The following is a 26,247-nucleotide window of genomic DNA, read 5'->3' on the forward strand; positions in this document are numbered from 1 at the left end:
CACGAGTTCATCAGCCGTCGTAGGTCCTCCTTGTCCGACCCAGCGCTGGATCCTAGAAGGAAGGGATCTGATGAATTTGTCCAGGACCACCTTCTCTATTATCTGGCCTGGTGTGGCTTCCTCCGGCTGCAGCCACTTCTTTGCAAGGTGTATGAGATCATGCATCTGTGACCTTGGTGGCAGTGTCTCAGAGAAAGTCCAACTGTGCACACGCCCTGCACGCACATGCATGTTCACTCCAAGTCGGGCAAGGATCTCACCTTTAAGCTTTATGTAGTTCTTAGCGTCCTGCTCACTCAAGTCATAGTAAGCTTTTTGTGGCTCACCTGTCAGCAAAGGTGCTACCACATCTGCCCACTGGTCGGCTGGCAGCTTTTCACGCTCTGCCACTCTCTCAAAGACCATAAGGTACGCTTCCACGTCATCTGTGGCGGTCATCTTTTTTAGAGAGGCATGTACTGAGGCCCTTAGAGAAGTAGACCATCCTTGGGTCCCGTGCACACCAGAGGTTGTTCTACTGGACGACAGTGTCTCACCAAGCAAGGCCATTTTCTCCACCAGGAGGCGATTCATCTCGTCTTGCTTGGCCTGGGCTTGTTGCTGCCTTTCCTCAGCCTGGGCAAAAGCTCGCTGTTGCTGCATAATCATTTGCTGCTGCTGTAGGATGGCTTGTCCAAACTGCTTAACAAAGTCCTCCATCATACCGGACGCTCTCGCAGCTTTAATCCAGGAGAGGAAAAAAAAAATACGTGTATGTCTCTTTAAGGCTGCGTTACTATGCCCGCATCCTCCGCCATATGTGGGAACTAGCTTGGTAGAAGCGGTAAAATTAGTCCAGAATCGCAGTCAGAGACAGTGACACAAGTGCTTTGGCTATAAACACGGCTTTGCCTGGCTTTAATAGCAGAAAAAATACAAAATAAAACAAAGCCTTAACTTCAGGCTAAAATAAACACCTGTTCGGCTGAACTCTAACTAACACAGAGTCTTCCCTGACTACTCGGGTGGCGTACTACCAGCCACCTGAAACAAAACAAAACGTGGGTTTTACCTCACGTGATACACACAGTCCGTATTAGGCTCGCAGGCCTCAGTGCAGGAGAATAGAGACAGGTTCTGCCTCTCCACATGTTTTTCCCCCCTCGTGAAGCACAGAGTGCAATCCTTTTAAAGCTCTAGTTGGAGCTGAGCTCCAACACCTGGGTTTCCTGAAGCAACCAGGAAAACCAGTGCTGGACAGGAAGGGAATGACCAGCCCCACTACCAGCCTGCCAGTCATTCCAAAAATCCAGGCCCGAAAATAGGATTTACCAGATCCTTTAGCAAGCTATGTCTTGCTAAGGACATCAAGTCTTCCTGGATCTTCTACATCTCACTCAGCTTTCCCTGGGTGAGATGTACACCTCCTGTCCCCTAGAAGACATATGAGAGAAATCTAGGGGAAATATAGCGATTTCCCTCCACCTTACCAGTCACTATCTCACAGCATATATAAACCGACATCAATGAGGTGGGGGGGGGGGACTAACTTTTCTGTCTATGTGGGGCGATGTTTTGGCACAGTTGTGGTGCAGTTGCAGTTTTGCATTATCCTGTGTTCATTTGGCGCAATGGAAAGTCACTTTGACATAAACCCTGCTTGCGACAAGTGAACAAATTAACTCCTTAACAATGATGTACATGTACGTCATAATGCCGTTAAGGATGTATGAAGAGGGCTCACGGCTTCAGACATGGCGGGTGTTGTGTGCATTATGCAGCCATAACCTGCAATCAGTGCTGGCACTCATCACAGAATTGACCATTTACCTGCTGCGGGCAATGCCACCGATGGCATTTCATCCGGGAGCAACAATCCATTCCCATAGCAGCCTGTAGTTCTGTAATTCTGTAGTATTGCACTATATGGCAGGACTGATCAGATCCCCTAGGGCAGTGGTGGCGAACCTATGGCACGGGTGCCAGAGGTGGCACTCAGAGCCATTTCTGTGGGCACTCAGGTTATCACCCTAGGACAGAGTTCCCCAGACAGGAACAAATCCCCCAAATCTTCCTGCAGTCCCTGGCAACTTATGAGATGCTACTCTCAGCGCTATTTTATAGCAACACTCCATTGGCTGTTTGGAGCTGCGGTAAAAGTAAGAAGGTGTGGAAGGGGCTGCATCATCTTTGGTGGTCATCCTGCTGGATCCTTCATTCTAACTCTGGAGTGAAGCTACAAATGATAGTCTGAATTTTCCCTCCTTCTTTCAACTGTATTGGTGGCCTTAGGAGCTAATACGATTGAAATATGTGGAAGAACAGGTAGCAATAAGTTACTGCTTAAAATTCCATGTTGGCACTTCACGGTAAATAAGTGGATTTTAGTTGTAGCATGGGCACTCAGTCTCTAAAAGGTTCGCCATCACTGCCCTAGGGTTAAAGTACCCTTGGGGAGCCTAAAAAGTATTACCAAAAAAATAAAAAACACAGAAAAATTTTAATCCCCCACTTAAATCCCCAGAACTGATAAACAAAATCATAAACATGATAAAACAAAATGTACCTGCGCCAAACACTCTAACAAGTGATAAAAAATGTGGTATTTTGGGGTCTAGATGGTAATTTGCTATTAAATATAAGTGGATACCTGGTGATGGTGGAAACCGGACCTCCTGGTCTGAAGTGGATACAGTCCCTTTTCGTGCTGGAATACAGAAATATGGTATGGCGCAGGTACATTTTGTTTTATCTTGTTTTTAGTAGCTTCACTAGTTGGATCTATAATCAAGTTGGGGTGCAGGTCACCACCTTTGTTACCAGCGACTTCAGCCTATTGTCCAGTGTTTGCGCTGACTCATTTCTGTTATAAAATCATAAACATGTTAGGTATCACTGCATCCCAAAAGTCCTGATCTATCAACAGATAAAACTTATTTAGAATCGGAAAATGGCACCCGAATTTTTTGCTATTTTGCAACACTTGAAAATTTAGAAAAAAAGTGAGAAAAGGGTTAAACAGTGCCCAAAATGGTTGCAATGAAAACATCCTCACATCTTATGATAGTATTTATAAATATAAGATCCAGGTCTTGGCAGGGCAATTGCTCATGGACATGACCCTTCATCTACGACCATTTTATGGTCTGGCTGATGAGGTAAAATACAGATGGCTTAAATATACATATCAAGAAAGAAGAGCAGAACTTAATAGATGTATATTGGTAAATTACCTCATATCCTGCCCCCCCACACACTTTACACATTACAAAACACATGAGGTAAAGTGGACAACCCCTTTAACTCTCCTGTACACATCCCCATGTATTTCACGAATATGGATTCCAGGGCCCTACGTGAGTCAGAGCAGGTCCTGTTACTGGCGAGTTTGCAGCTCTTTGCCTGTAAATTGCCATGTGAGCGGACATCGCATGGTCTGTTGACCACAGGTCCATTGTTTGCAGCTTGTGAAAAGCACTTTGTAGTAGATAGACCCATCTCATAAAATAAAGTACTACGCTGCACTTTTTTCGTAAAAGAAACCACATAAGGGCTTGATTTTTTTTTTTTTTGTGACAAGTTATATTTTTCAGCACATATAATGTCTTAACTAAAAGACGTCCTGCCAGGTTGATTTGGTTCCCTAAACCACTACAGGTCCTTACGGACCTGTAGTTTAGGGTCCCAAATTGACCTTTAAGTCTTTACGGCACCGTAATACGGGGAAAGATAGGACATGTCCTATCTTTTCCCCTGGTTTGGTGCCAAACCCATTGCCGTCTATGTGGGCCATATGTACGGCCATACATATGTGTGTGTCCCCGACGGTGCTGTGCATGGGGCCTAAGGTTGTAAATACAGCACATTTTATTCTAGATGTGGCATACTGTATAGTACCTAATACTTTTATTTTGTATGTCCGTGTGATACCATTTTATATAGATTTTTAATACTTTTGCACAATAAAGGCACTTTGATTAAAAAAAATATTTCTTTTTTGTCCACCACCAGATGTGTTCGAAAGTAGGTTTGCTTGTGAAAGAAATCCGATAAATCTTAATCCTCCCCCTTTTACACTGTTATAGCTGCTTTAGCTGCTCAGCTAAATCTGGGCGGGCACTAGCTGAGCAGACATTTCCTGATTCCTATGAGCTATGCTCATGCACAAGATGCTGTGTGCTGACAATGTGCTCAGATTCAGGGTACATGTTTATCTACCGTATATACTCGAGTATAAGCCGAGACCCCTAATTTTACCACAAAAACTGGGAAAACCTATTGACTCAAGTAAAGAATGTCAGTGTGCGGCTGATGTCACGATGCCTGCGACGGACCGTGCGCTGACATAGAGCTGCAGAGGACCTGCTGAGGGGCGTTGAAAGGTGAGTACACTTTTTTTCTTGACTTGAGTACAAGCCGAGTTGGGGTTTTTCAGCACAGTTTTTACGCGAGTGTATACAGAAGCTTCTGAACATTCTACTAGTAGCTGACATACAAAAAAATTAGAGAAATCTTGAGCTGGAAAGAAAATTGTTAATAACACAGCTCTGCTATTTCACATTACCCCACACACAGGACCCTCCCCTTTGGATTAAGATGCTTATAACTTGCACCTAAATGGAAGGGGGGCTGCTGTGCTGGGGGAGAAGATCCTAGCAGGGGTGGTGGAGTATTTAAACTAGGATCGGGGGAGGAGGAAAAGGAAGACACAAAAAGGGTAGACAGGTTAGAGAGGGGTAGGTTATGTTGGTGGGTGGTGAGGTGGGCGGTGTATGTGACACTAAGGTAGTGGATAAGGAGATCCACAAGTTACAAAACAGTAGTGAGGCAATATGTGCCAGTAAAATTACTTTAAAGAGAACCCGTCATGCAAAATAACCCCCCTAATCTAAATATATAAAGCTGTATGCAAATGACCTGTGAAATGTCCAATGATTCATTAGCATAGTCAAGCTGTCCAGCTTATTCATGAGTGGGAGGTACAGCCACACCCCCAGTGCTTGACTGACAGCCTGTATAATGGTGTAATGGCTCCTCCATGTGCTTCCTGGTACTGGCGCCCCCTGCAGCCTGTGTGTATGTGAAAGATACAACGGCTCCAGGATGCAGCCATGTTATAGCAGAATATGTCAGGTACTTGTGTAGCTGATGTCTCTGTCTCTGTGTATTAGGAGGATGCAGCATGTCAGCAGATACACAAACTATGCATTACTATACATTACACACAGGGGGGGGGAGGAGAGGGGAGGGGTAACAGGGGTGACATCACTGCCTCTGACCATGTGACCAGCCTCATTTACATAATAAAGAAATGATGATTTTATAATGATTAATGTATGAAATAACTAGATAAAGGCTGGGATGGATCTAGTGACAGAGACCTGATGACAGGTGTCCTTTAAATCAGATAAATAACTGTGGAAAATTAAAGTGCGTGTTCTGAGGAAATAGAGGGTCACCTATATAAACAGATGGAGCAGGTCGCACAGGAGGGGACCATAGTGATAATGGGAGACTTTAACTTTCCAAATATAAATTGGGGTCAGGGCTCTTCTCCATCTGTGAAGGGGAGACATTTTATGAACATTCTTCAGGATAATTTTATGGTGCAGCTTGTAGAAGATCCCACAAGAGGTGACGCATTGTTGGACCTTGTGATTTCTAACAAACTGTAATAAGCAAAAACAGGTGGGAAAATCAAAAACTTTGAATTTTAAGCGGGCTAATTTCCAGAAATTCAGGGCTGCAATACAGGATATAGACTGGCATTAGATTCTGTCAAATGATGATACTAATGTTAAATGGGATAAATTAAAATCTCAATCCTGGGTCATTATACTTCTAAATTTATTCCAATAGGTAACAAGTATAGACGGGCTAGATTACACCCAGGAAAGACAGGTGGCTAAAGATAGCAAAACAAATCCCAAGAAATGTTTTAAGTATATCAATGCAAAAAAAAAAAAAAAAAATAAGTCAGAGCAGGTTGGACCCCTTTATTCTGAAAATGGGGCATCAGTGACTGGAGACCAAGAGAAGGCGGAGATACTTAATAGGTTTTTTTTAGCTCCGTTTATACGATAGAAGAAAGAACTTCTGATGTGGGTGGTGCCAGTGCGGGTTATGCTGTAATATACTAGACTGGATCATGTCTACATTCAGCCAATCTAAGCTCAATAAAATCAATGTGTACAAAGCTCCTGGACCAGATGGGTTACACCCCAGAGTTCTTAAAGAACTCAGTTCTGTTATTGCTGTACCGCTGTCTAAAATCTTTAGGGATTCCGTAATGTCTGGTGTGGTACCAAGTGACTGGCGCAAGGCAAATGTGGTGCCAATATATAAAAAGGGCTCTAGAACTTCGCCAGGCAATTACAGGCCTGTAACCTTAACTTCGATTGTGGGGAAAATACTGGAAGGGTTAGTAAAAGGCTATATACTGGAGTATGTATAAGTGACAGCCAGCATGGATTTACTAAGAATAGAAGTTGTCAAACTAACCTTATCTGCTTCTATGAAGAGGTGAGCAGATGCCTGGATGGAGGAGCTGTTGTGGATATTGTGTTCTTGGACTTTGCAAAGGCATTTGACACTGTCTCACAAAGACGCCTGATGGGTAAAATAAGGTCTATTGTTTGGCAGGAATCATTTGCAATTGGATTGAGAACTGGCTGAAGGATCGTATCCAGAGAGTTGTGGTCAATGATTCCTACTCGGAATGGTCACCAGTTATGAGTGGTGTACCCCAGGGTTCTGTGCTTGGCCCACTACTATTTAATATATTTATTAATGATAGAGGTTGGAATTAATAGCAGTGTCTATTTTTGCAGATGACACAAGCTGTGTAGTGTAATACAGTCCATGGAGGATGTTCATAGGCTGCAGGGTGACTTGGACAAACTGAATGTTTGATCATTCACTTGGCAAATGAGGTTCAATGTGGATAAATGTAAGGTTATGCACCTGGGAGATAATAATCCAAAGGAAAAATGTCCTTGGGGGAGGAAATCTGGGAGAGTCCCTTGTTGAGAAGGACCTGGAGGTACTAGTACAGTGATGATGAACCTTTTAGAGGCCGAGTGCCCAAACTGCAACCCAAAACCCTGCTTATTTATTGCAAGGTGCCAATCAAAAATTAAAGCAGTAACTTATTGCTCACTGTTCAACAACTTTCAATCATATTGACCTCCTGAGGACAGCAACACAGTAGAAAGATGGAAAATTTTCATCATTTTAGCTTCTTTCCAGTTTCCCTCTGTACACAGAGAATTGTGGGGCCAGTAGGAGGTCCTCCAAAAATAATTCAACCCTGTCTAATTCTCCCTCTTCCTACAGTCCCAAGTAGCGAAGGAAGTGTCAAAATATGACTGAAAGCAGCATCTTTTAAGTTGCTTGGAACTGGAGGAAGATTCTTTGAGTCTTGTCTAGTGTGCTGGGGCAATGGCCCAGGTGCCCACAGAAAGGGCTCTGAGTGCCGCCTCTGGCACCAGTGCCATAGGTTCGCCACCACTTTACTAGTAGATCATGAATTGATTAACAACATGCAGTGTCAATTAGCTGCCTATAAAGCCAGGAGAATCTTGTCATGTATTAAAAGTGGCATGGACTCTCGTGATAGGGATGTAATATTACCACTATACAAGTCATTGGTTCGGCCTCACCTGGAATATGCTGTCCAGTTCTGGGCACCGGTCCATAAAAAGGAGGCCCTGGCGCTTGAGAGGGTTCAACGTAGAACCACAAAATGAGGGGTATTAAAGATTAAAATAACTTTATTTAGTCTGGAAAAGAGACTACTACAAGGAAATATGAATAATTTATATAAATATATGAATGGTCAAAAAAAAAAAAAAAAAGTGGTAAGTTGTTACAGATTAACTCAAATGACGAGGGGGCACCGTTCTCCAGGCTGGGGAAATCAAGGTTTAATAACCAGAGGCGACAGGGTTTTTTTTTTTTTTTTTACTATGAGTCAATCTGTGGAATAGCCTTCCTCAGGCGCTGGTCACAGCAGGGACAGCAGAGAGCTTCAAGAAGGGTCTAGATGCCTTTTTACACCTAAATAACATGGATGGTAATGTTATATAGAATTGTTTCCCCTAAATACCTTCCTCATCCAATCCCTTAACTGGTCAAACTTGATGGACATTCATCTTTTTCAACCGTATAAACTATGGTCTTGTTTGTAGAGCTGCTCTGTTTCATGCTGCTGGAGGGGAAGTGGCTATGGCTCTGCAGTCTCCCCCTTCCCCCAGCAGTACATGAGAGGAATCTGATCATAGTCCAGACCAAGTTTATGGTTGAGGCCATAGGCAACAAGTTATAAAAAGCAAGTCAGAAACACCAGGATGAGATGACCAGCACTCTAGGCTTTTAATTATTCTTGATTGATGCCTCTTCTGTCTATGCTTGAGGGGGAGGTGAATTCACACCTCTGGCATGATAGATACTTCTCTCACATGTTCGAGAGGGAGGTGACATCACACGAGAGGCGGGAATAATTAACAGCTCAGTGCACCAAACATTGTGTCCTGGCACACAGGCCGGCTTTTTATAACTTTTTTCACAGCGTTGCTGGCCTGACAAGATTGAAGACCAGCACCCCGATCAAGGAGAAGAGTGCTATGGGCAAGAATGAGTAGTTTAATTTTACCTACTAATGGTAGATCATTTCAGAATTGTATTTATGTGGGAACACCCCAATAAGGGATAAGCTGTTCTTATGTAGATTTTCTGCTCATAAGATAAAAAAATGTACTATTATCAGATCACAGCTTTCCTGATAAGTGAAGTCTTGTGTACAAGATCCAAGGGTTAATGTGTGTACATTACAGATCTTGTAATAAATCATTAAAAAGTTTGATTTGTGAATGTGGGGAATGAAAAATAACAAACTCAAAGGGCCTCAGAGGGAAGGGGTTTTAACAGAGTCTTAGTCTATACGTGTGCATTGTTGGTCCATCTGCAAAGAGTGACAGCTTTTCACTAATCTGCCCTTGTGAGATCCTCTCTACAGGAATAACGTGTCATAAGTCACACAATCATTTATAATTGTAAAAGTATTTCACTCTAGAGGGAATACATAATACACAGTCATTACACAAATAGATATAATTTATTGTACAACACAGCGGGGAGAGGCTGGCAGCAACCCCCAGGCACATTTTAAAGAAAGTTTTAATGTTAGCATAAGGGAAGGTAGTGCAGGAGGTAACGATCAACATATGGTGAGGGGAACATGGCTAAAATTGTGCAAAGTTACTAAAAACGACAATTTCTGGTCAGTATGGTCAAAAAAAAATTATGAATTCTGTTTTAAATCAGCAATATTTTTTTTCCACTTTGAAATTATGGACCAATTTTTTTTTTCTAATGTTATATAAATGAAGCTTTCCCATAGAGGTTTAAGATCCACCATGTAGTCTAGACATTGAAGTAAAGTGCTGAATATTAGACTGAAGCTAAAATACTGTCAGAACAATCTTACTTATAAGTAAATGTTCTCTACATGCGCCGTCTAGGCTACACCATTCCGGAGGTGCTTGGAATGAAATTAAAAATGCCTTCATACATTTCTACATAGAAGAATAGAGGAAGCCGTTAAAACAACCTAAAATGCAAGTTTTAGTCTGTTCCATTATTTAAATAGTTATACATATTCTTATTACTTTTGATAGGTTTTATCATAATGCCCCAAAGAATAGAAAAATATACAAAATTTGCCCCACAGAACCGCTGAGGTCAATTCTTAAACCCCCCGCATTGTCCAGCTTTCACCATGAATTCTTTAAGCAGCATGCCATCCACTTGCCAAAATGCCATGGTCTGCGTCACTCCTGTGAGGTGGTTTACGCAAAATCTAAAGCAGAAATCTTCTAGTTCCTGAAAGGAAAAGCCAAAAAAAATATATTATTTTTTTCTTAATTTTCCTTTAGCTCCAAAAGATAATAGTTTGGTTTCCCTGACTACATACATTTGTCATCTATTTGGCGGTTATCCATTTATTTTCAGGGGCTTGTATTTTGAGGAAGGAGTTGTATTTTATGTGAAGATGTATACATAAGAAAATTCCACCTCTAAATACACTAAAATGGTATTGGAAAAAAGATTTTTAGGCCAGCAAATGATTGTTGGGTGTCAACACCTGGCCCCTGCACAATGAGCTGTTATGTGTCACGTCAGCAAAGGCCAGAGACAGAAGCTGTAGTATGGCGAAGTGAGGGGTTGGAGGGACTAGGAGTCAATCTCCAACCCCACAAATGCATGTATAGTAGGTTTGTGCAGCAATACTGTATTTCACAGCAGATGAGGGGGTCATTGATAAGCTCCCCCTATTTACAAATATCAACCCACTAGTGCCATGGCAATGACATGGGGAGATCACTCCACCTGCCTTACCAGTCATTTCCATCAATAATGCAGATAGCCCAAGTTAGGCATCACTTATTTCTATGCTCACTCAGAGTTCTGCCATAAGGGACCCGTCTCGACTATAATTCTTCACCTTTGCCTGCATGAGGTGTAAATACAAAAGGGCAGCAAACTGGGCAAGGTTAGCAGTCCATTGCTGGGTGAACGGGAGCAGTAAAGTGTGCGACATGCTGTGTAAGCCTCCGACAGTCATGAGCTAGCTCCCATTTGTGGCTAGGTCATGTGCATGAGGCCTTCTATCAGTGTCAGGTTCCGAAGATGTGACCAACGTAGATTACAGTTTGGAGTTTCGTCATATGCAGTGCAGATTTCTGGACATATCCTGTAGACCTAACAAGGCTCGGCCACCTACATGAATACAGGACATTTACAATCTGCTACTTGGCACAAAAATTAACTCAATTAACTTTGACCCCACCATCTCCTACTTTCCAAGGCCATCTGTCCAACTGGAATATTGGGAGCCAAAAAAAAAAAAAATCCTTAATCTTAGTAGTAAAACTGATTAACCGATGCAATAGAGCACAAAACAAAAACCTAATGACACAACAATACAAAATTGATAGATTACCTTTGCCTCATACCGGACAGCAGCACAGTGTAATAGAAAGGCATTTTCTATGGTTATACCACTTTTGATGATGAGCTGACAGACCGTCTTTAGTCTATTTTCACAGTAGGATGTGGCAAGATCCAGGAGCCCTGATGTAAAGAACAAAAAGTTATAGGATACAACAAATCCTGGTAAAAGGAAAAAAAACCACCACAAGAATTCATAGCCATTAATATAGCCAATTTCTTACAGGGACTTCCCTAGGAGAAAGCAACACACCGCTTAAGCGAGCATTTCCTAGTGGGACGTCCTAATGCCATTCTGGCCTCCTAGAAACCCCATCATGCATGAACTGACTTTTGTTCTTGCCAGTTGCTAAAAATTTATCATTCTAGTAAATATCCTTGAGCTACCAAAATCTATTTCCCTCCCATTGTAAAAGTCACCTTTTTGTTTGTGTCCTGGGTGGGGATCCCTCATTAGGATTCAAGAATCCCAGGAGAAGAACCTCTGATCAAAGCAAAGATTCTCCATTTTTTGCTGAGGCAACTAAACATGCCCAAGTAAAGGTTAGTAAGGGCTCATAACACACAACAAGAATATCAGGTGTATATTAAGCATAGCAAATATTTGTGCCCATTCTTACCAATAGCATCTTCTGGTGGCAGGTCCACAGTATCTGTATACAAGTACTGTAAGAAGGCATGATATACTGGATAGGAAAACTGGTCAATTTCTATGACTTCCTTGGAGTTTTCATTCCAGTGAGACTGGAACATCATGCGGAAGTGTTCACATCTGTCAACAGAGTAGCACAGGTTACAGATACATTACACTGGTAAAGTTGTGCATTAGTCCCCAACTACTTTAAAGGTTTAGGACCAACAGGTCACCCATATTATAATTGCCTTGGAATGGTGGAGGGGTAGGCAGACAATGAATGCATGGTCCCTCCATCAGTCTATAGCCGCAGGTCACATGACCGCCAGGCAGGACTCCTCAAATGGTTTCCCGATGGCACCAGGCATTACTGTCTGCACCCCCCCCCCCCTCACCACAATCACTGCCATATCAGTGGTGTGACATCCATAGCTCCTACAACCACTGCTAAGGGATTGTCATGATGGAGGGGTGTGTAGACCATAAAGACTGCACAGGCCGCTCCATCTGTCAAAAACCAGCAGGACACTGGATTACAGAAGGGCAAGTACACTCTGTGACCCTATTGGGGGTTTTAGAATTGCCCTGATAAAGTTTGTATGAGTGGCCAACCCCTTTAATATATCCAGAAGATTTCTATGTTGTTCACAATTCATGTGGTTGGGACAAGGGCCCTTATCACAATTCCGATTTCTATAAAACAAGTAACATTTGTCTACACCAGTTATTACAAGGGAGTAAATCTATTAGAAAAAAAAATAAATCAGCACTTGATGTACTTTTGGATTTGTTTTTTGAGGGACCGATTTTTTTGGTCTCAGGAGATAAATATCTGACAGATTAATACGTGACCATACATTGCTCTGCAATATATATAAACCGTAACATTACCTTATTTTTAAGACCGCTTTGTGGACATAAATATCTTTTCCCTCCACTCGGAATCTCAAGTCTGATGTTTCTTCACGATCAAACTCCCTCTTCAGCGACTCAGCCACAGTTAGGAAGTTTTTAGGTTCTTAATAAAAAACAATAACCAATGATACCACGTGTTCTACATCCTCTGTAGTGACGGAGTGTAGCCATGTATGACCTACCTATAGAGAGCTGGCGCCACATGACCGGCGGGTTCGAAAAACAAGCAAACACATCGTCTGTACAAGTAAAGTTAGTGAGATGAGGAGAGAGGATAATCTGGCCTCGGCAAAGGCCCCACATATACACCTGTCCGCGCTGTGACTTGGCAGCGGAGGTATGAGATGAGTGGCAGGATGCAATCTCCACGATTCTGCAGAAATACAAGACAATATTGGACTGACAAGACTCTGGCTACATAAATTATGGGCACTTGTTGACACCACAATATTATGGTGTCACATTTTTACATTAATTGTTTAGAAGTGTTCATTGACCAGATAAGAGATACAGAAGAGTAATAGAACAGGTTTTTCCCCTACTTAAGGATACCAGACTTACAAATGACCCCTAGTTACAGACTGATCCCTCTACCCACTGTGATTTCTGGTGAAGCTCTCTAGATGCTTTACTATAGTCCCAGGATGCAATGATCAGCTGTAAGGTGCCTAATAAAGTTTTATTGATAATCGTTGGTCCAATTACAGCTAAAAAAAATAAATAAAAAAAAATTTGAAACTCCAATTGTCGCTGGGGCAAAAAATGTTTTGTCTGTAACTGCAATTATAAAAAAAAATGTGCAAATTCAACTTAAGAACAAACCTATGGAACCCATCTTGTATGTAACCCAGGGACTGCCTGTATTGCTTCCGAACAGTAGTAAGCTTGGTGGGGAGTTTGGGTGGCCATGGACAGCCTCAGAATGGGCTCCCACTATGTTAACCCCTACGGGACTCAGCCTCTTTTGGCCTTAAGGATGCGGCCCCATTCTTCAAATCTGACCTGTGTCACTATAAGTGGTTATAGTTTTGGAACGCTAAATTTGGATGATATCTTTTGTGTTTAGTTATGAGAAAAAAACTAAATTTGGCAAAAATTTTGAAAAATTCTTTATTTTCAACGTTCTAAATTCTCTACTTTTGATGCAGATAGTCATAGCTGCCAAATAAATTCGTAACTTACATTTCCCAAATGTCTGCTTTATGTTGGATGGTTTTTTAAGATTCCACATATTTTACTAGAATGTTATGAGGCTCAGAATGTAGGTATCATTTTTCACATTTTTTGTAAAATCACCAAAACCTGTATTTAGATGGACCTGCTCAACTTCTAATTGACACTGAGAGGCCTAAATAATAGCGAGACTCGTAAATTACCCCATTGTGGAAACTACACACCTCAACGTATGAAAAACCACTTTTAAGAAGTTTGTTAACCCTTTACGTGCTTTATAGGGGTTAAAACAAAATGGAGGTGCAGTCTGCAAATTGTAATATTTTTTCACAATACACTCATTTTGGGTGGAAAATTAAACATTTACAATGGATTAAATGAATAAAGGCTCCACAAAGTTTGTTACCCAATTTCTCCCGAGTACACGGATACTCTATATGTGGTGGTAACCTGCTGTATGGGCGCACGGCCGGGCATAGAAGGGAAGGAGGCGCCATCCAGATCAGATTTGCTATGTCACATTGTACAGGCTATAATTTTCTTCTTTTTTTTAATGTGGACCTATAGGGGCTTATTTCTTTTGCCACATGAGATGCACTTTTCTGGTACCTAATTTGGGGGAATCTATAGGCTAATTGGTGAGATTTTATTAACTCTTTGTTGGTGGAGGAAATGAAAATCATCACTTTTCAGGAAGATTTTTATGGGTTTTTTTTGGCTGTTTACCATACCATAAAAATAGTATATTATTTTTATTCTATGGGTCGACACGATTACAAAAAGACCTCATTTATATAGATTTTTTATTTTTTCCCCATTTTTACTGCATAAAAAGTAATTTGGCAAAAATGTTGTTAATTTTCGCATTAACCGTCTTTCATATGCATAACTTTTTTATTTTTCGCCTCACAAATCTGTTTAAGGGCTTTTTTTTGCGAGAAGGATTGTTCTTTTTAGTGGTCTTATTTTAGAGTGCATAACTTTTTTTAAATCCCTTTTTAGAGCATTTTTATAGGGTATTAATTGAAAATGATCTTTTTTTCTGGAGCTTTTTTTTGTTTTGTTTTTTACGGGGTTCACTTTGCGGATCTAATAATGATTTTGTTTTATTATGCAGATTGTTACGGACGCAGGGATACCAAATATGTGGGGGTTTTGTGTATTTTATTCAATTGTACTGAATAAAAACCAATTTGGAGAAAATCTTGTTCATTTTAGCATCATCATCTTTTCATATGCATAACTTTTTTATTTTTCGGCTGACAAATCTGGTTAGGGGCTTATTTTTTGTGAGAAGAGTTGTTCTTTTTAGTGGGCTTATTTTGGAGTGCATAACATTTTTTAAATTACTTTTAGAGCATTTTTTATAGGGTATTAATTAAAAAATTTTTTCGGAACGTTTTTGCGTTTTTTTTCCTACGGCTTGTACCGTGCGGGTCCAGTAACGATTCTGTTTTATTATAGAGATTGTTACGGACGCGGCAATACCAAATATGCGGGTTTTTTTGTGTTTGTGTTTTTTATACTTTATTAAGTGTTTTTATGGGAAAGTGACATTTTAGGGGCTTATATTTTTATGTATTTATTTTTTATTTATTATAATGTGTAGTGTTAAGTGTTTTTGCATATTTTTACTTATACATACTTGAACTTGCACCAGTGATGCTCTGATCACTGGTTTAAGTTCAATACACTGCTCTGCAATACTATTTTATTGTAGAGCAGTGTTATCTGTCTGGCAGGCGCATGCTCAGACAGATTACAGTCAGACCCGGAAGGGGTCTGACTGCCAGGGAGACCGGGCAGCTCCGGGGCACATGCCAGTCCTCGGAGCTGCCCAGAAGTGGATCGGATCCCCCGGTAAGCGGCACGGGGGATCCGATCCACAGCGCAAACACCCTTACACGCCGCGGTCATGTTTGAGCGCGGCGTGTAAGGGGTTAACACCCGCGATCGGAGCCGGCTCCGATCGCGGGTGTTAGCGCAGGCTGTCAGCTGTACTAGACAGCTGACAGCCGCTGCTTCTGGTACCGGCTCCGTTCGTGAGCCGGTGCCAGAAGAAGGACGTTATAGAACGTCCCCGTGCGCTAAGCATCTAGCCCCGGGGACGTACTATAACGTCCTGGTGCGCCTAGGGGTTAAACTATCCGGATTCTATAGTTCTGAGCCATGACATACAGGATGGCAAGTGAACACTCAGTTTTCTATATCCTCAGAGCCCTGTAGACAGACCTCACTCTTACGAAAGAAACTTGTGGGCAATGAGAGGGGCGTTTATGACAACATTTTTACTCTAATACTGTACCTTTCATGGGTTTCAACTTTAATTGGAGACAGCTGGTTACTTTTGTTCCCGATACCCAGTTGTCCATTGGAGTTTGCTCCCCAGGAGTACAGATAACCTTGATCTGTCAGCGCCATGGTATGGCTGTATCCACATACAATCTACAAACAATAAGGACGCAAAGTTGAAACATCTTCCACACCTTTAGCTTATTTAGTGCTCTACTCAGGCACAGCAATTAATGGGATATTTATGAGGGGACCAATAACCCGTTATGTCAAGACAATTACACCATGACTTTTCAACAACTACTAGGGGTTGGACAAAACGCTTGTGATTTCCAAAGGTATCCAGAAATTGCATGATGTGCTGGAAACATATTACCATATAAAAATGCTAGACTTGCATCCATTTACATTCCCGGACAACCCCTATAAAAGGGTTTGTATAAACTAATTGGTAATCCCTATCCCGTGGCTAGAGGATAACAATCTGATCAGCTCCTAGGACACCCCCTCCCCCATAATAAGCAAAAGGGGCTCCAGTGTGCATACTGTAAGTTTATAATGTGTACCGGGGGTCAATTTGAAAAAGACTTCTGGAAAATCCTCTTAAACTTCCTTTAATACTCTTAAAATGACAACCTCACCTGGACTATACAGACAGGCTGAACAAACACCACTTTACAGGGAATTAGTTGGTTTCCAGTGCCGCCAACTCCAAGCTGTCCAGTACCATTATATCCCCAGCCAAAAACCTAGAAGAAGGGAAAAAATAAATAAAAAAACATTTCCAAACAGATCTGAAACCATTTCAGGTGACATTCAGATGACCGGAATGGAGGCTGTGACCTGGCCACAATAGAAGCACCCCCTACTTCTGTCTGGATAGTCACATACTAATATCTGTGGACCTGTTTATGTAGTGTGGCCATAGAGGAATTTCTTCACTGCCACTATAATAGTGGCCACCACACCATCTCCACCTTCCATCCCACAGTCCCAATTGCAGTGTTTGGCCACTTGACTATTGTTCCTGTATGGTTGTAAGAAACTCGACTCTTGGGCCACAGCATGAGGAAGGGGAGGCTGGCAGTAGACCCATGTGCGAAAACTAGAGGGACAAACCATGAAGTGACTGCAGGGCTGAAATGGCTCCGTATTCTCAGGATTGACAAGGGTCTCATGCCAACTCCTACTGATCAGATACAAGTATTAAGTAACCCTTCCACTTTCAAAGATTTGGTCTGGAATATATGTATTAGATATGTAGCTTTCACACATGTCTCCTCACCTGTCCATAGTCTGTGATTGCCATAGAACATGTAGGTCCTGCTGCAATAGAAACGATGACTTTGTTGTGTAATGGGGTGGACACTCTTCGAGGAACTGGCTGGTTTGTTGTGGTTCCAGAACCAATCTGTCCGCAGTTATTGTATCCCCACGTATACACCTAAGCAGTAAAGAGAAATTTAGACGATCATGAATGTAGAGGCACAACAGGTCATTCAAAAACAAACCCGTATGCAGTGACTGCAACATAAAAATCAGGGATTTTGGAAACTATAGTGGGACAATAACTTCTACAAAACAAGAGCTAAAAGCAGTGAATATTGGTTCAGTCTATAACACTTGCCCATTGGTTTCTCCAATTTGCCCAACATCCATTGTATGTGGTCAGGATTTTGTCAACCATTACCTCTCCATCAGTTGTTAGAACCATCGAGTGATGGGAGCCACAAGCAACTTGCGTCACCCTCTTTTTCATTGCATCAACAGAGATCCGAACAGGTATTGTGCCTTGGACTGTGTTCCCATTCCCAAGTTGGTTGTAGCCATTGTGCCCCCAGGCGTACAGCTTTCCATCTGCAGAAAACATCGGAACTACTATTAGGTACACTGGCCTCCGCAGACTTTTAGGAGAGGGCCATGGTATTATTCAATGCCCTGTCTCCCTCTCCCAAGGGGATTTTTCCTGCTCTGAGCTTTGTGTCTTGCCTGGTGAGTCCTTTGATTAGCTAGTGTATTAGCCAGTGTCAGTGCAGACAGCAATGAAGATGGTTTGGCCTTCACTATATGTGCATGCGTACCCGACAAAATTCCCATCAAATAGGCGATGTGGCGATCCGTCGGTGTCCACGCTATTTGCACTGTGGAGAAGAAAGTGCTGACCGTGCAAATTTCACTTGCTGCATTCAGAGACTACAGGAAAAGGGAGGTTTTTTTGTTTGCATAAAAAAAAAAAGTGACAAGAGTCTCTGGGGCATGGTTTCAGCAAACATACTGGCAGGGAGCCAGGCAAAACAAGAAAAAAAAAATTACAAAGTTTTAATTTTTAGAAACTGTCAGGGATATGATGGTCAATGTGAATGGTGACATACGAAGAAAAGGGCCTCTGATGAAAGGTTCCTTTAATATATTAAAGGTTTTCTTATTGTTAATTTTTTGAGCTTAAAGAACCTATCAAAAATTGGCCTAATAAACCACTTGACAGGCAGCTGAACAGCTTCTAGATAGTGTTTCTTTCATGGTCCTGTGTGGTGGCATCCTGAAAATGTACTTTGAAGAGAGATGTAAATTGGTTGTATAAAGTCAGGGAGGCGGAGAATTCAACACTGAAGTCAAGCTCTCTTCCTCAGAAAGCCCCTTCAGGAGATCTGGTCAATGATGTCCCTGGAGGCAGGACCACAAAGTACAGTGAAGTTGGGCACATGATGTCAATAACATAAGAGGAGGTGTTTAGAGCCAGGGAGAGAGACTTTGGTGTTAAACTCTCTGCCTCGATAACTTTATTGATTTTCTGGATGATGCCACCAACCTGGGCTATGAAAGAAACAAGAGTTAAAAGCTGTTCAGCTGCTTGTCAACATACTGGTAATCGTTTATTAGAGAACCTGTCATCAGAAATTGACCTATCATAAAAGGCCATATGGAAAGCAAAAAGAAAAAAAAATCCGCACACTAACAATTTGAGTCTGACAAAACCAGAGAACAGAAGCAGATGGGTAAATATGGGAAATGTGTAATATAATAGACAAACTGACTATATAGAACGAACAGTAGTTGAGGGGATTTTTTTGGGGGGTAGGGTGGGCGCCAAAAGATGCAAATGTTTAAAGGAGTTGCAGGTTATCCAACCACAGGATTGTGGATAACTTTAAAGTTCATAGTCCTTATACTGGGATGTTGACAGATCATGAGTGGAAGTCCACTGCACCCCCAAAATGAACAGGTCCCAATATGTGGGCAATTTTATTCATCTCTATGGAACTCATTGAAGTATCCAAGTACTAGTCTCCACTGGGTCCGACAGTAAAATAGACTGTCAATGAAACAGCAGTTCTTGTCCAACCTGCTGCTCCATTCATTTGGGTTACACTGGATTCCCAATTCTCATGATCTGTGGGGTCTCACGCCCCATCAGCAAGTTATTGCCAGTCCTGTGGCTAAGATATAACTTGTTATGGCTGGTTAACCCATAACTTCTAATTAGGCAAGATAATAGATATAATATTTGACTATTGCATACCATCAGTACAGACCAGAACATGAGGGCCGCTCCCATAACTAATGCCAGTAATTTTTTTGCCACAGAGGGCGTCCAGTCTTCTAGGCGTCATAGAGCTTTGATTATCTCCAGTGCCGAGACAGTTACTACAGTTCTGCCCAAATGCATAGACCTGAAATAAGATTAAGTACAGTTATAAAATACAGAACCATTGTAGTCCAGTAACCCAATATGTTTAAGCTATCCTGAGATTACACTATCCAACATCTCCAGATCACTTGAAATAGAGAACATAACCACAGAATACATAACAGAAAATGTACCAAAAATCAAGCATAATAAACCAGGGACACTTCCTCAGACCCAGGCACCATGATTGTGGTAAGCCTATATTTGTTATCCATGGCCTCCTTCCTTTAAAATAATTAGGCTAGTGAACCTGAAGGGTTATGGGGATATTACCAGGGCTGCAGAGTTACAGGCTGTTACAATGAGTACATGATGTCTCCCCCCTACACAAGCTAGCAGCAGGATGTGTAAGAGGGGAGACTTTCTCTGCTCAGCCCAACAGCCTATGAAGCTACAGCTTCACCCCCAGAGCCCTTTTGGATCATTAGCATAAATATTTAAATTAAAAGTTGATTTAAAGGGGATCTACCACCAGGATGAAGAACTGTATGTAATAAGCCTAAGGAGCTTCAGGCTCCATAGGTGTTAATGGAGCCCCTCAGGCTCATTTGCATACAGTCTTATCCTGGTGGCAGATGTCCATAGAAGTAGGAAAGAGGCCATGCATAAATAAGACAAATTACCCCATTTACCGTGCCTGCATCCATCAGTACGTGTCCTTGGATTATCATTTTTAATGCAAGGATATCTTTTAAATATTTCAGTGTAGGAAATACAAATTATTCATTTATCTAGTCTATCTTAATGCCTATTATTTCACTTGCTTTATGCCAGCAAATGTAACAATTTGGCACTTCCATTACAACTCTGTGCCTGTTAGCCGCAGACTTGTGCTAAAAAAAGTTTGGCCAATTGTACTTTTTAAATCAAATAAATAAAAATCCCCCATAATCCTAATTTGCAAAAAAAAAAAAAAAAAAGTTTTGTATGACATGTCCAAAAACACCCAAGAGCCTCTGCAGTCATCAAGGACAGATTTAATGCATTTACAAGGCATTAGCGAGACTGACAGTCTGGAATTGCAGCAAAGTTATTAAGCTCTCCCAATTATTGGAGGGGTTTTATTACATACTATACAAGTCTGTTATGTAACATCAGAGCAATAAACCAGGTCTAGATTTTAGAAACATAATGAGTGTCTAAGGTTTTTACAAATATCCATTATCCCAGGGCATGTTATCCATTAGAAGGGATAAGTCTAGGGGAGTATAACAACTCAACATTATAATAACCTCTCTACCACCACGGTTCAACGAGGCGTCTCCCTCCAGCACAAAGAGGAGAGTATAGCAAGTTTGTTATTTTAATACACTCTTGGAAGCTATGCAAAAACAGTCTCTGCAAATTTCCTTTAACCCCTTTGTAACAGAGCCATTTGTGCCTGAATGACCAGGTCAATCTTTGACATCCTGCTCCTGCACTTCTATACATGATATTATCTTTGGAAAAGCTTTACGTACCATTTTCACTTTGTTTTTCTCATGGCATGTGAGACTAACTTGATAGGATAGTTACTACATTTTTTCTTAAATATTTGCCAATTGATGACAAATAAGAAAAGAAAACTTTTTTTTAATTAGTAGTAACTTTCCAAAATGCGTTATAAAATTGATAGCATCATTCCATCAGCCTTTCCCAGGGTCAGCTACAGATGCAGAGGGTGCATGTACTTCTGCAACAATGAAAAGTGAAAGTCTCAAGCAGCTTCTTCTATATTGTGCCTTCGGCTGACCTTCTGGAGGAGGAACACTTTGAATACCTACATCTCCTGAACCCTTGCACCTAGAAACACAATTGTGTCATATTAAACAGGAGAGTCTCCCCTTTAATAGGATATGGATTGTGTATGGATGCTCAACAGAACCAGAGATATCCACTCTTAAAGTTACAATCGGTTATAGAAAGAAAGCTGTACATAAACTTTAGTAGAACTTTAATGGTGACCATCTCTGGTTCCAGAGGTCGCACTAACATTTTTCCAGAAGGGTAAAAATACTCCTCTCACCATTTTTGAGGAGTATTTTTACCCGAGGAGGAGTATGAAGATTTCGGTAATACACAGCTCACACTACACTCACACTCACCCGGCCTTAAGTCCCGTCGGGATCACATAAATGCAGGCAGCTGCGGGCAGGTAGGGAGATGCAGCAGGACAGGGAGCAGCAGCCCCGCTGTCCACAGGTATCCCGGGGCCTGCGCTCTCGCTCCGGAGCGCTGCTGACACAGATCACTGTGTCACGTGTCCCGCTGAGCGGCCCGGCGCGCGCTGTGATCGCGCTACAGACACTTACCTCTTTTGCAGCGCGCGCCGGGACGCTCAGCCTGCGCGCTACAGGGAATAATTGCCAAGCGTAACTTTACGCATGGCAATTATTTTGGGGGGTAATGGCGCCTCATCACGCGTCTATGACGCGTGGTGAGGCGTTAATGCGACCTCTGTCTGGTTCATTCAATATTAAATAAACATTAAAGGGGAAAATATTCTGTTTATAATATCAGAAAAATTGTGTTTCTAGGTGCCAGGGTTCAGAAGATCTAGCTGCTTGGAGTTTGTTAATGCCACAACATTTGTAAACATTCCTTTCTGCCCAGGCATGTGCAAATAGAACGTATATAGCCTGAGGGCGCGTTCACACGTTCATAACGCGATGCTAGCGCACAGTGGGCGGGGCTCGGGCCGATCGCATATGCGTTTGCCGGGAAACGCATGCGATTAATAACTCCGCCCCCTGTGCGCTAGCGTTGCATTATGAACGCGGCGCTAGCGGAACGTGTGAACGCGCCCTAAAGGATGACTATCTGAAGCGCATCTCATGTGTGCTCAGGTTTTTTTTATGGAGATTACATTGAGCCATTCATTTGTATAGGCAGAAATTTTGTAAAAGACCAAATTTCAGTAGACAAAAAACTGTAAAAGAACATTTTGCCCCATTTTCTGACAATATAAGCCCAAATCAATGGATGCCAAAGCTGTAATACACAAGAGACCAGAAACTACTTACCTCATCATCATCAGTGGTGTAGATGACTTCATTTGCACATGTTCCAAACACACACGCTTGTCTGATGGACTCCACCTCCTGGGGTGATAGCAAGGTGAATGATGGCCACTTACCGAAATCTACCATTTTCCCAATTGGTTTCTCATAAGTTGTAGCCACCGCGTATAGCTGCAAGGCAAAATATATATATCAATCAGGATCTGCATTATACGATTAGTCAAAGCACAATGCCTGAAGGCCTTAAAAGGTACAAAACAGACAACCATGGTCAGTCCATGATGTCTGACCATGCACAGGCCAGATTTCATTTTCCAAAAGGCAGAACTAGAGATAACGGTAGTTAAAGACTGAACTGGGAATGTGACCTACAGATAAATATGCAGTTCCTGCTATTTATTTTAACTGTCTCCGGTCCTGTAGTTCACAAGCCTTCTGTGATCTGAAAGAAAAGATTGTAATGCTTAAAGGGGTATTCCCACATTAACCCCTTACTGACACGTGGCGTAGTAGCACATCACTAGTCGGCTGTGGGTGATTAGAGGGCTCACGGGCTGAGCCATCTCCATAGCTGGTAAGGGTTTGCTGCATATTGCTTACTAGCAACACCCGTGAGAGTGGGCGCCACTATTTGAGCTCAGATAGTCGTTCCCAGTGACAGCATCAGGGGGGCAGTGTTCCGTTGCTATGAGAGCATCAAGTCACACATTGTAATACATGATGTGTAAAATCCCCATATACTGCCATACTGTAGACATACTGCCATTTAGACAGCCTACGGTTAAAGTGCCCTAGGGAGTCTGAAAAATAGTTAAAAAAAATAAATAAACCTAAAATAACCCCCATTGCCTAGAACTGATCTAATCATAAACGTCACGTCCCAAAATGTCTAATTAAATAATTCCTTTATTTATATAGTGCACAGATTATATAGAGCTTTCCAAATCAACCAAAATATAATAACAGTTATTCCTGGTATTTAACCCTTAAGGGATAATAGCGCCCAAAGGCAAAAATGCCATTTTTAAATATAAAAAGTGATCAAAAGGCACTAAAACTTGTAGCATTTAAAAAGTCAAAAAAAAAAAAAAAAAAAAGCTGCGTGCCCTGAAGTATGAAAAAGTTATTTGCGCCAGAAGATGGCAAAATGAAGAATTTTTTTTGTTTTCAGGAGGAAGTTTTGTAAATGTAGGAAATCATAAACCCTATATAAATTTGGTATACCGACCCAAAGAATGAATTAGACATGTCATTTCAGAAAAGCTGTGAAATTCATGCCCACAAGAAAACGGTGCGTTTCACTACATTTGAAATCCCCCCCCCCCCCCCCCACTTCCCAGTACACGGCATGGAATATTAAATACTGTCACTAAGAGGTGAAAACATCCCTCACACATCTCTGTATGTGGAAAAATAGAGTGTAATAGATTTGAAGGTGGGCAGTGAAAAATTAAAGTTCAAAAACCAAAAAGAGGGCCTGGTCGTTAAGGTGTTAAATATACCCAGAACGACAAAATAACACATTCTCTAATTCACTGTTAACAAAAATGCAGTATTTCACAGATATAATTTCAACCTGTATCAGTTCTGGTGTATACAATTTCTGTTGCCCCAAGGTCCAACCATAAATAATCTGATTTTTATGGTTGGGTAGGACAGATGATTCTTTTCATGAATAGCTTCTCCTGTCTGCTCGATGTAGTGTGATCTCTGTCCCTTCCCCTCCATTACACAACAAGCTCACACAGACACTTCCTGCAGCAAGATAAGACCTTTATAGCAGGAGAAGGAGGCATGTAGCAGAGCTGACTGTGTTATAGTGAAGTTAGCAGAGTGCCATTGAATTTTAGATCCATCTCATCTCAGTCTGTGTCAGATACTAGTACTATGTTTAAAAGGTAAATTAAAGTGTATATAAACCTTGTACCCTGATAATCTAACCACATTGTCAGCACATAGCATCTCACAGCACACTAGGATCATAAAGTGTCCGCTTAGTGATTTATAGGAGCTAAAACAACAATAAAGCTGAGTAAAATTGTAAATTAAAGGGTTATAAGTTAGCTTTGTTGTGTAAACATCACTAGGAGGTTGAAACGTGAAAACTTTATTTCATGAGAAAACCCTTTTTAATGAAAATCTACCATCAAAATCCCTCCTGGTAAACCAGAACCCCCCCATGTATTACCAGGAAGTAGGGCTGCACTACCTGGATGCGGCTCTATCTGCGCTCCTCAGGGGCCCTTTAAGGTCTGGGGGCCCGGAGCCTCTGCTCCCCCCGGCAGCTCCACCTCTGCACCAAGCGCACCGGCCCTTACCGAAGACTTGTGTGCGTCTTCCTGCTTATCAGGGCGCGGGCATGACGGCCTCTTGCAGCTTCTCCTGCCCCGGCTCGGGTGATGGCAGCGCACCCCCGGTAAGGAAGGCAATAACCCGGAGTATCTGTGGGGCGGGATAAATGCCATATCACGTGATGCTGCGTCAGAGCGCAGGAATTGAGAGGTTTTATACCGCGAGCTAATTGGTTCTCCAGAGATTATCCATTGGAGAGACGTAGAGACAGCCCCGCCCCTTGCTATATAATGTGTGAGAGGAAGCGGCTGATAACTTTGTGCAGTGATGTCCTCCCTGGAGCTGGTGCTGACTCCTGTATCCCCCCCACTGTTAGATCTGCTGCTCCTTCTAGTCGTGGCCGCGCGGGTCCTGACTGATGGACATTGGGGTTGCCCGCAGCTGCACTCGGGACGCGGCGCGGAGGAAGAGCTGGTCCAGCGCCGGGTAACGCAGGAGCTGGTGCCCGGGCTGTTCACTAGGCGGGAAGGTGAACATGACCCGAACTCCCATCTTCTGCTAAGTCAGCTGCTGCCTCCCCCTCCCTGTATATATGTATATACTGTGTGTGTGTGTACTATATGCATACTGTATATATGTGCATGCTCTGGAAGTGTGCGCGAGCACTGTGTATATGTGCATGCTCTGGAAGTGTGTGCGAGCACTGTGTATATGTGCATGCTCTGGAAGTGTGTGCGAGCACTGTGTATATGTGCATGCTCTGGAAGTGTGTGTGTGCGCGAGCACTGTGTATATGTGCATGCTCTGGAAGTGTGTGTGCGCGAGCACTGTGTATATGTGCATGCTCTGGAAGTGTGTGTGTGCGCGAGCACTGTGTATATGTGCATGCTCTGGAAGTGTGTGTGTGCGCGAGCACTGTGTATATGTGCATGCTCTGGAAGTGTGTGTGTGTGCGCGAGCACTGTGTATATGTGCATGCTCTGGAAGTGTGTGTGTGTGTGTGTGTGTGTGTGTGCGCGCGAGCACTGTGTATATGTGCATGCTCTGGAAGTGTGCGCGAGCACTGTGTATATGTGCATGCTCTGGAAGTGTGCGCGAGCACTGTGTATATGTGCATGCTCTGGAAGTGTGCGCGAGCACTGTGTATATGTGCATGCTCTGGAAGTGTGCGCGAGCACTGTGTATATGTGCATGCTCTGGAAGTGTGCGCGAGCACTGTGTATATGTGCATGCTCTGGAAGTGTGCGCGAGCACTGTGTATATGT

The 26,247-nt window shown here is 42.3% G+C and overlaps 1 protein-coding gene across 2 annotated transcripts; it reads right to left on the minus strand.

The window, feature by feature from the left end:
* Positions 1–9,075: 9,075 nt before the first annotated feature.
* RCBTB1 (RCC1 and BTB domain containing protein 1) lies at positions 9,076–25,179 on the minus strand. 2 transcript variants are annotated; one of them, XM_072134494.1, is made up of 12 exons: positions 25,009–25,179; positions 22,694–22,861; positions 19,524–19,674; positions 17,694–17,860; positions 17,289–17,447; positions 16,645–16,752; positions 16,017–16,156; positions 12,721–12,911; positions 12,515–12,641; positions 11,610–11,761; positions 10,982–11,112; positions 9,076–9,861 (listed from the first exon to the last, which is right to left on the minus strand). In XM_072134494.1, the coding sequence occupies exons 1-12, from the start codon at positions 25,153–25,155 to the stop codon at positions 9,721–9,723; spliced, it is 1,782 nt and encodes a 593-aa protein (XP_071990595.1). In that variant the 5' UTR covers positions 25,156–25,179; the 3' UTR covers positions 9,076–9,720. The 2 variants fall into 2 exon arrangements, with proteins under 2 accessions (XP_071990595.1, XP_071990596.1); XM_072134495.1 differs by lacking the exon at positions 25,009–25,179 and adding an exon at positions 24,900–25,000.
* Positions 25,180–26,247: the final 1,068 nt, after the last annotated feature.

This window comes from Engystomops pustulosus, chromosome 2 (genome assembly GCF_040894005.1).
Source record: "Engystomops pustulosus chromosome 2, aEngPut4.maternal, whole genome shotgun sequence".
Classification (NCBI taxonomy): domain Eukaryota; kingdom Metazoa; phylum Chordata; class Amphibia; order Anura; family Leptodactylidae; genus Engystomops; species Engystomops pustulosus.

What these genes read in the sequence shown, in the direction of transcription:
- RCBTB1 (XM_072134494.1), bottom strand. Translation starts at nt 25,155, where the DNA reads ATGGCATTTATCCCGCCCCACAGATACTCCGGGTTATTGCCTTCCTTA. An exon ending in AGCCTGTCTGTATAGTCCAG is followed by an intron (nt 16,157 to 16,644) that starts GTGAGGTTGTCA and finishes TATTGTTTGTAG; the next exon opens with ATTGTATGTGGATACAGCCA. An exon ending in GTGGCGCCAGCTCTCTATAG is followed by an intron (nt 12,642 to 12,720) that starts GTAGGTCATACA and finishes TTTTTTATTAAG; the next exon opens with AACCTAAAAACTTCCTAACT.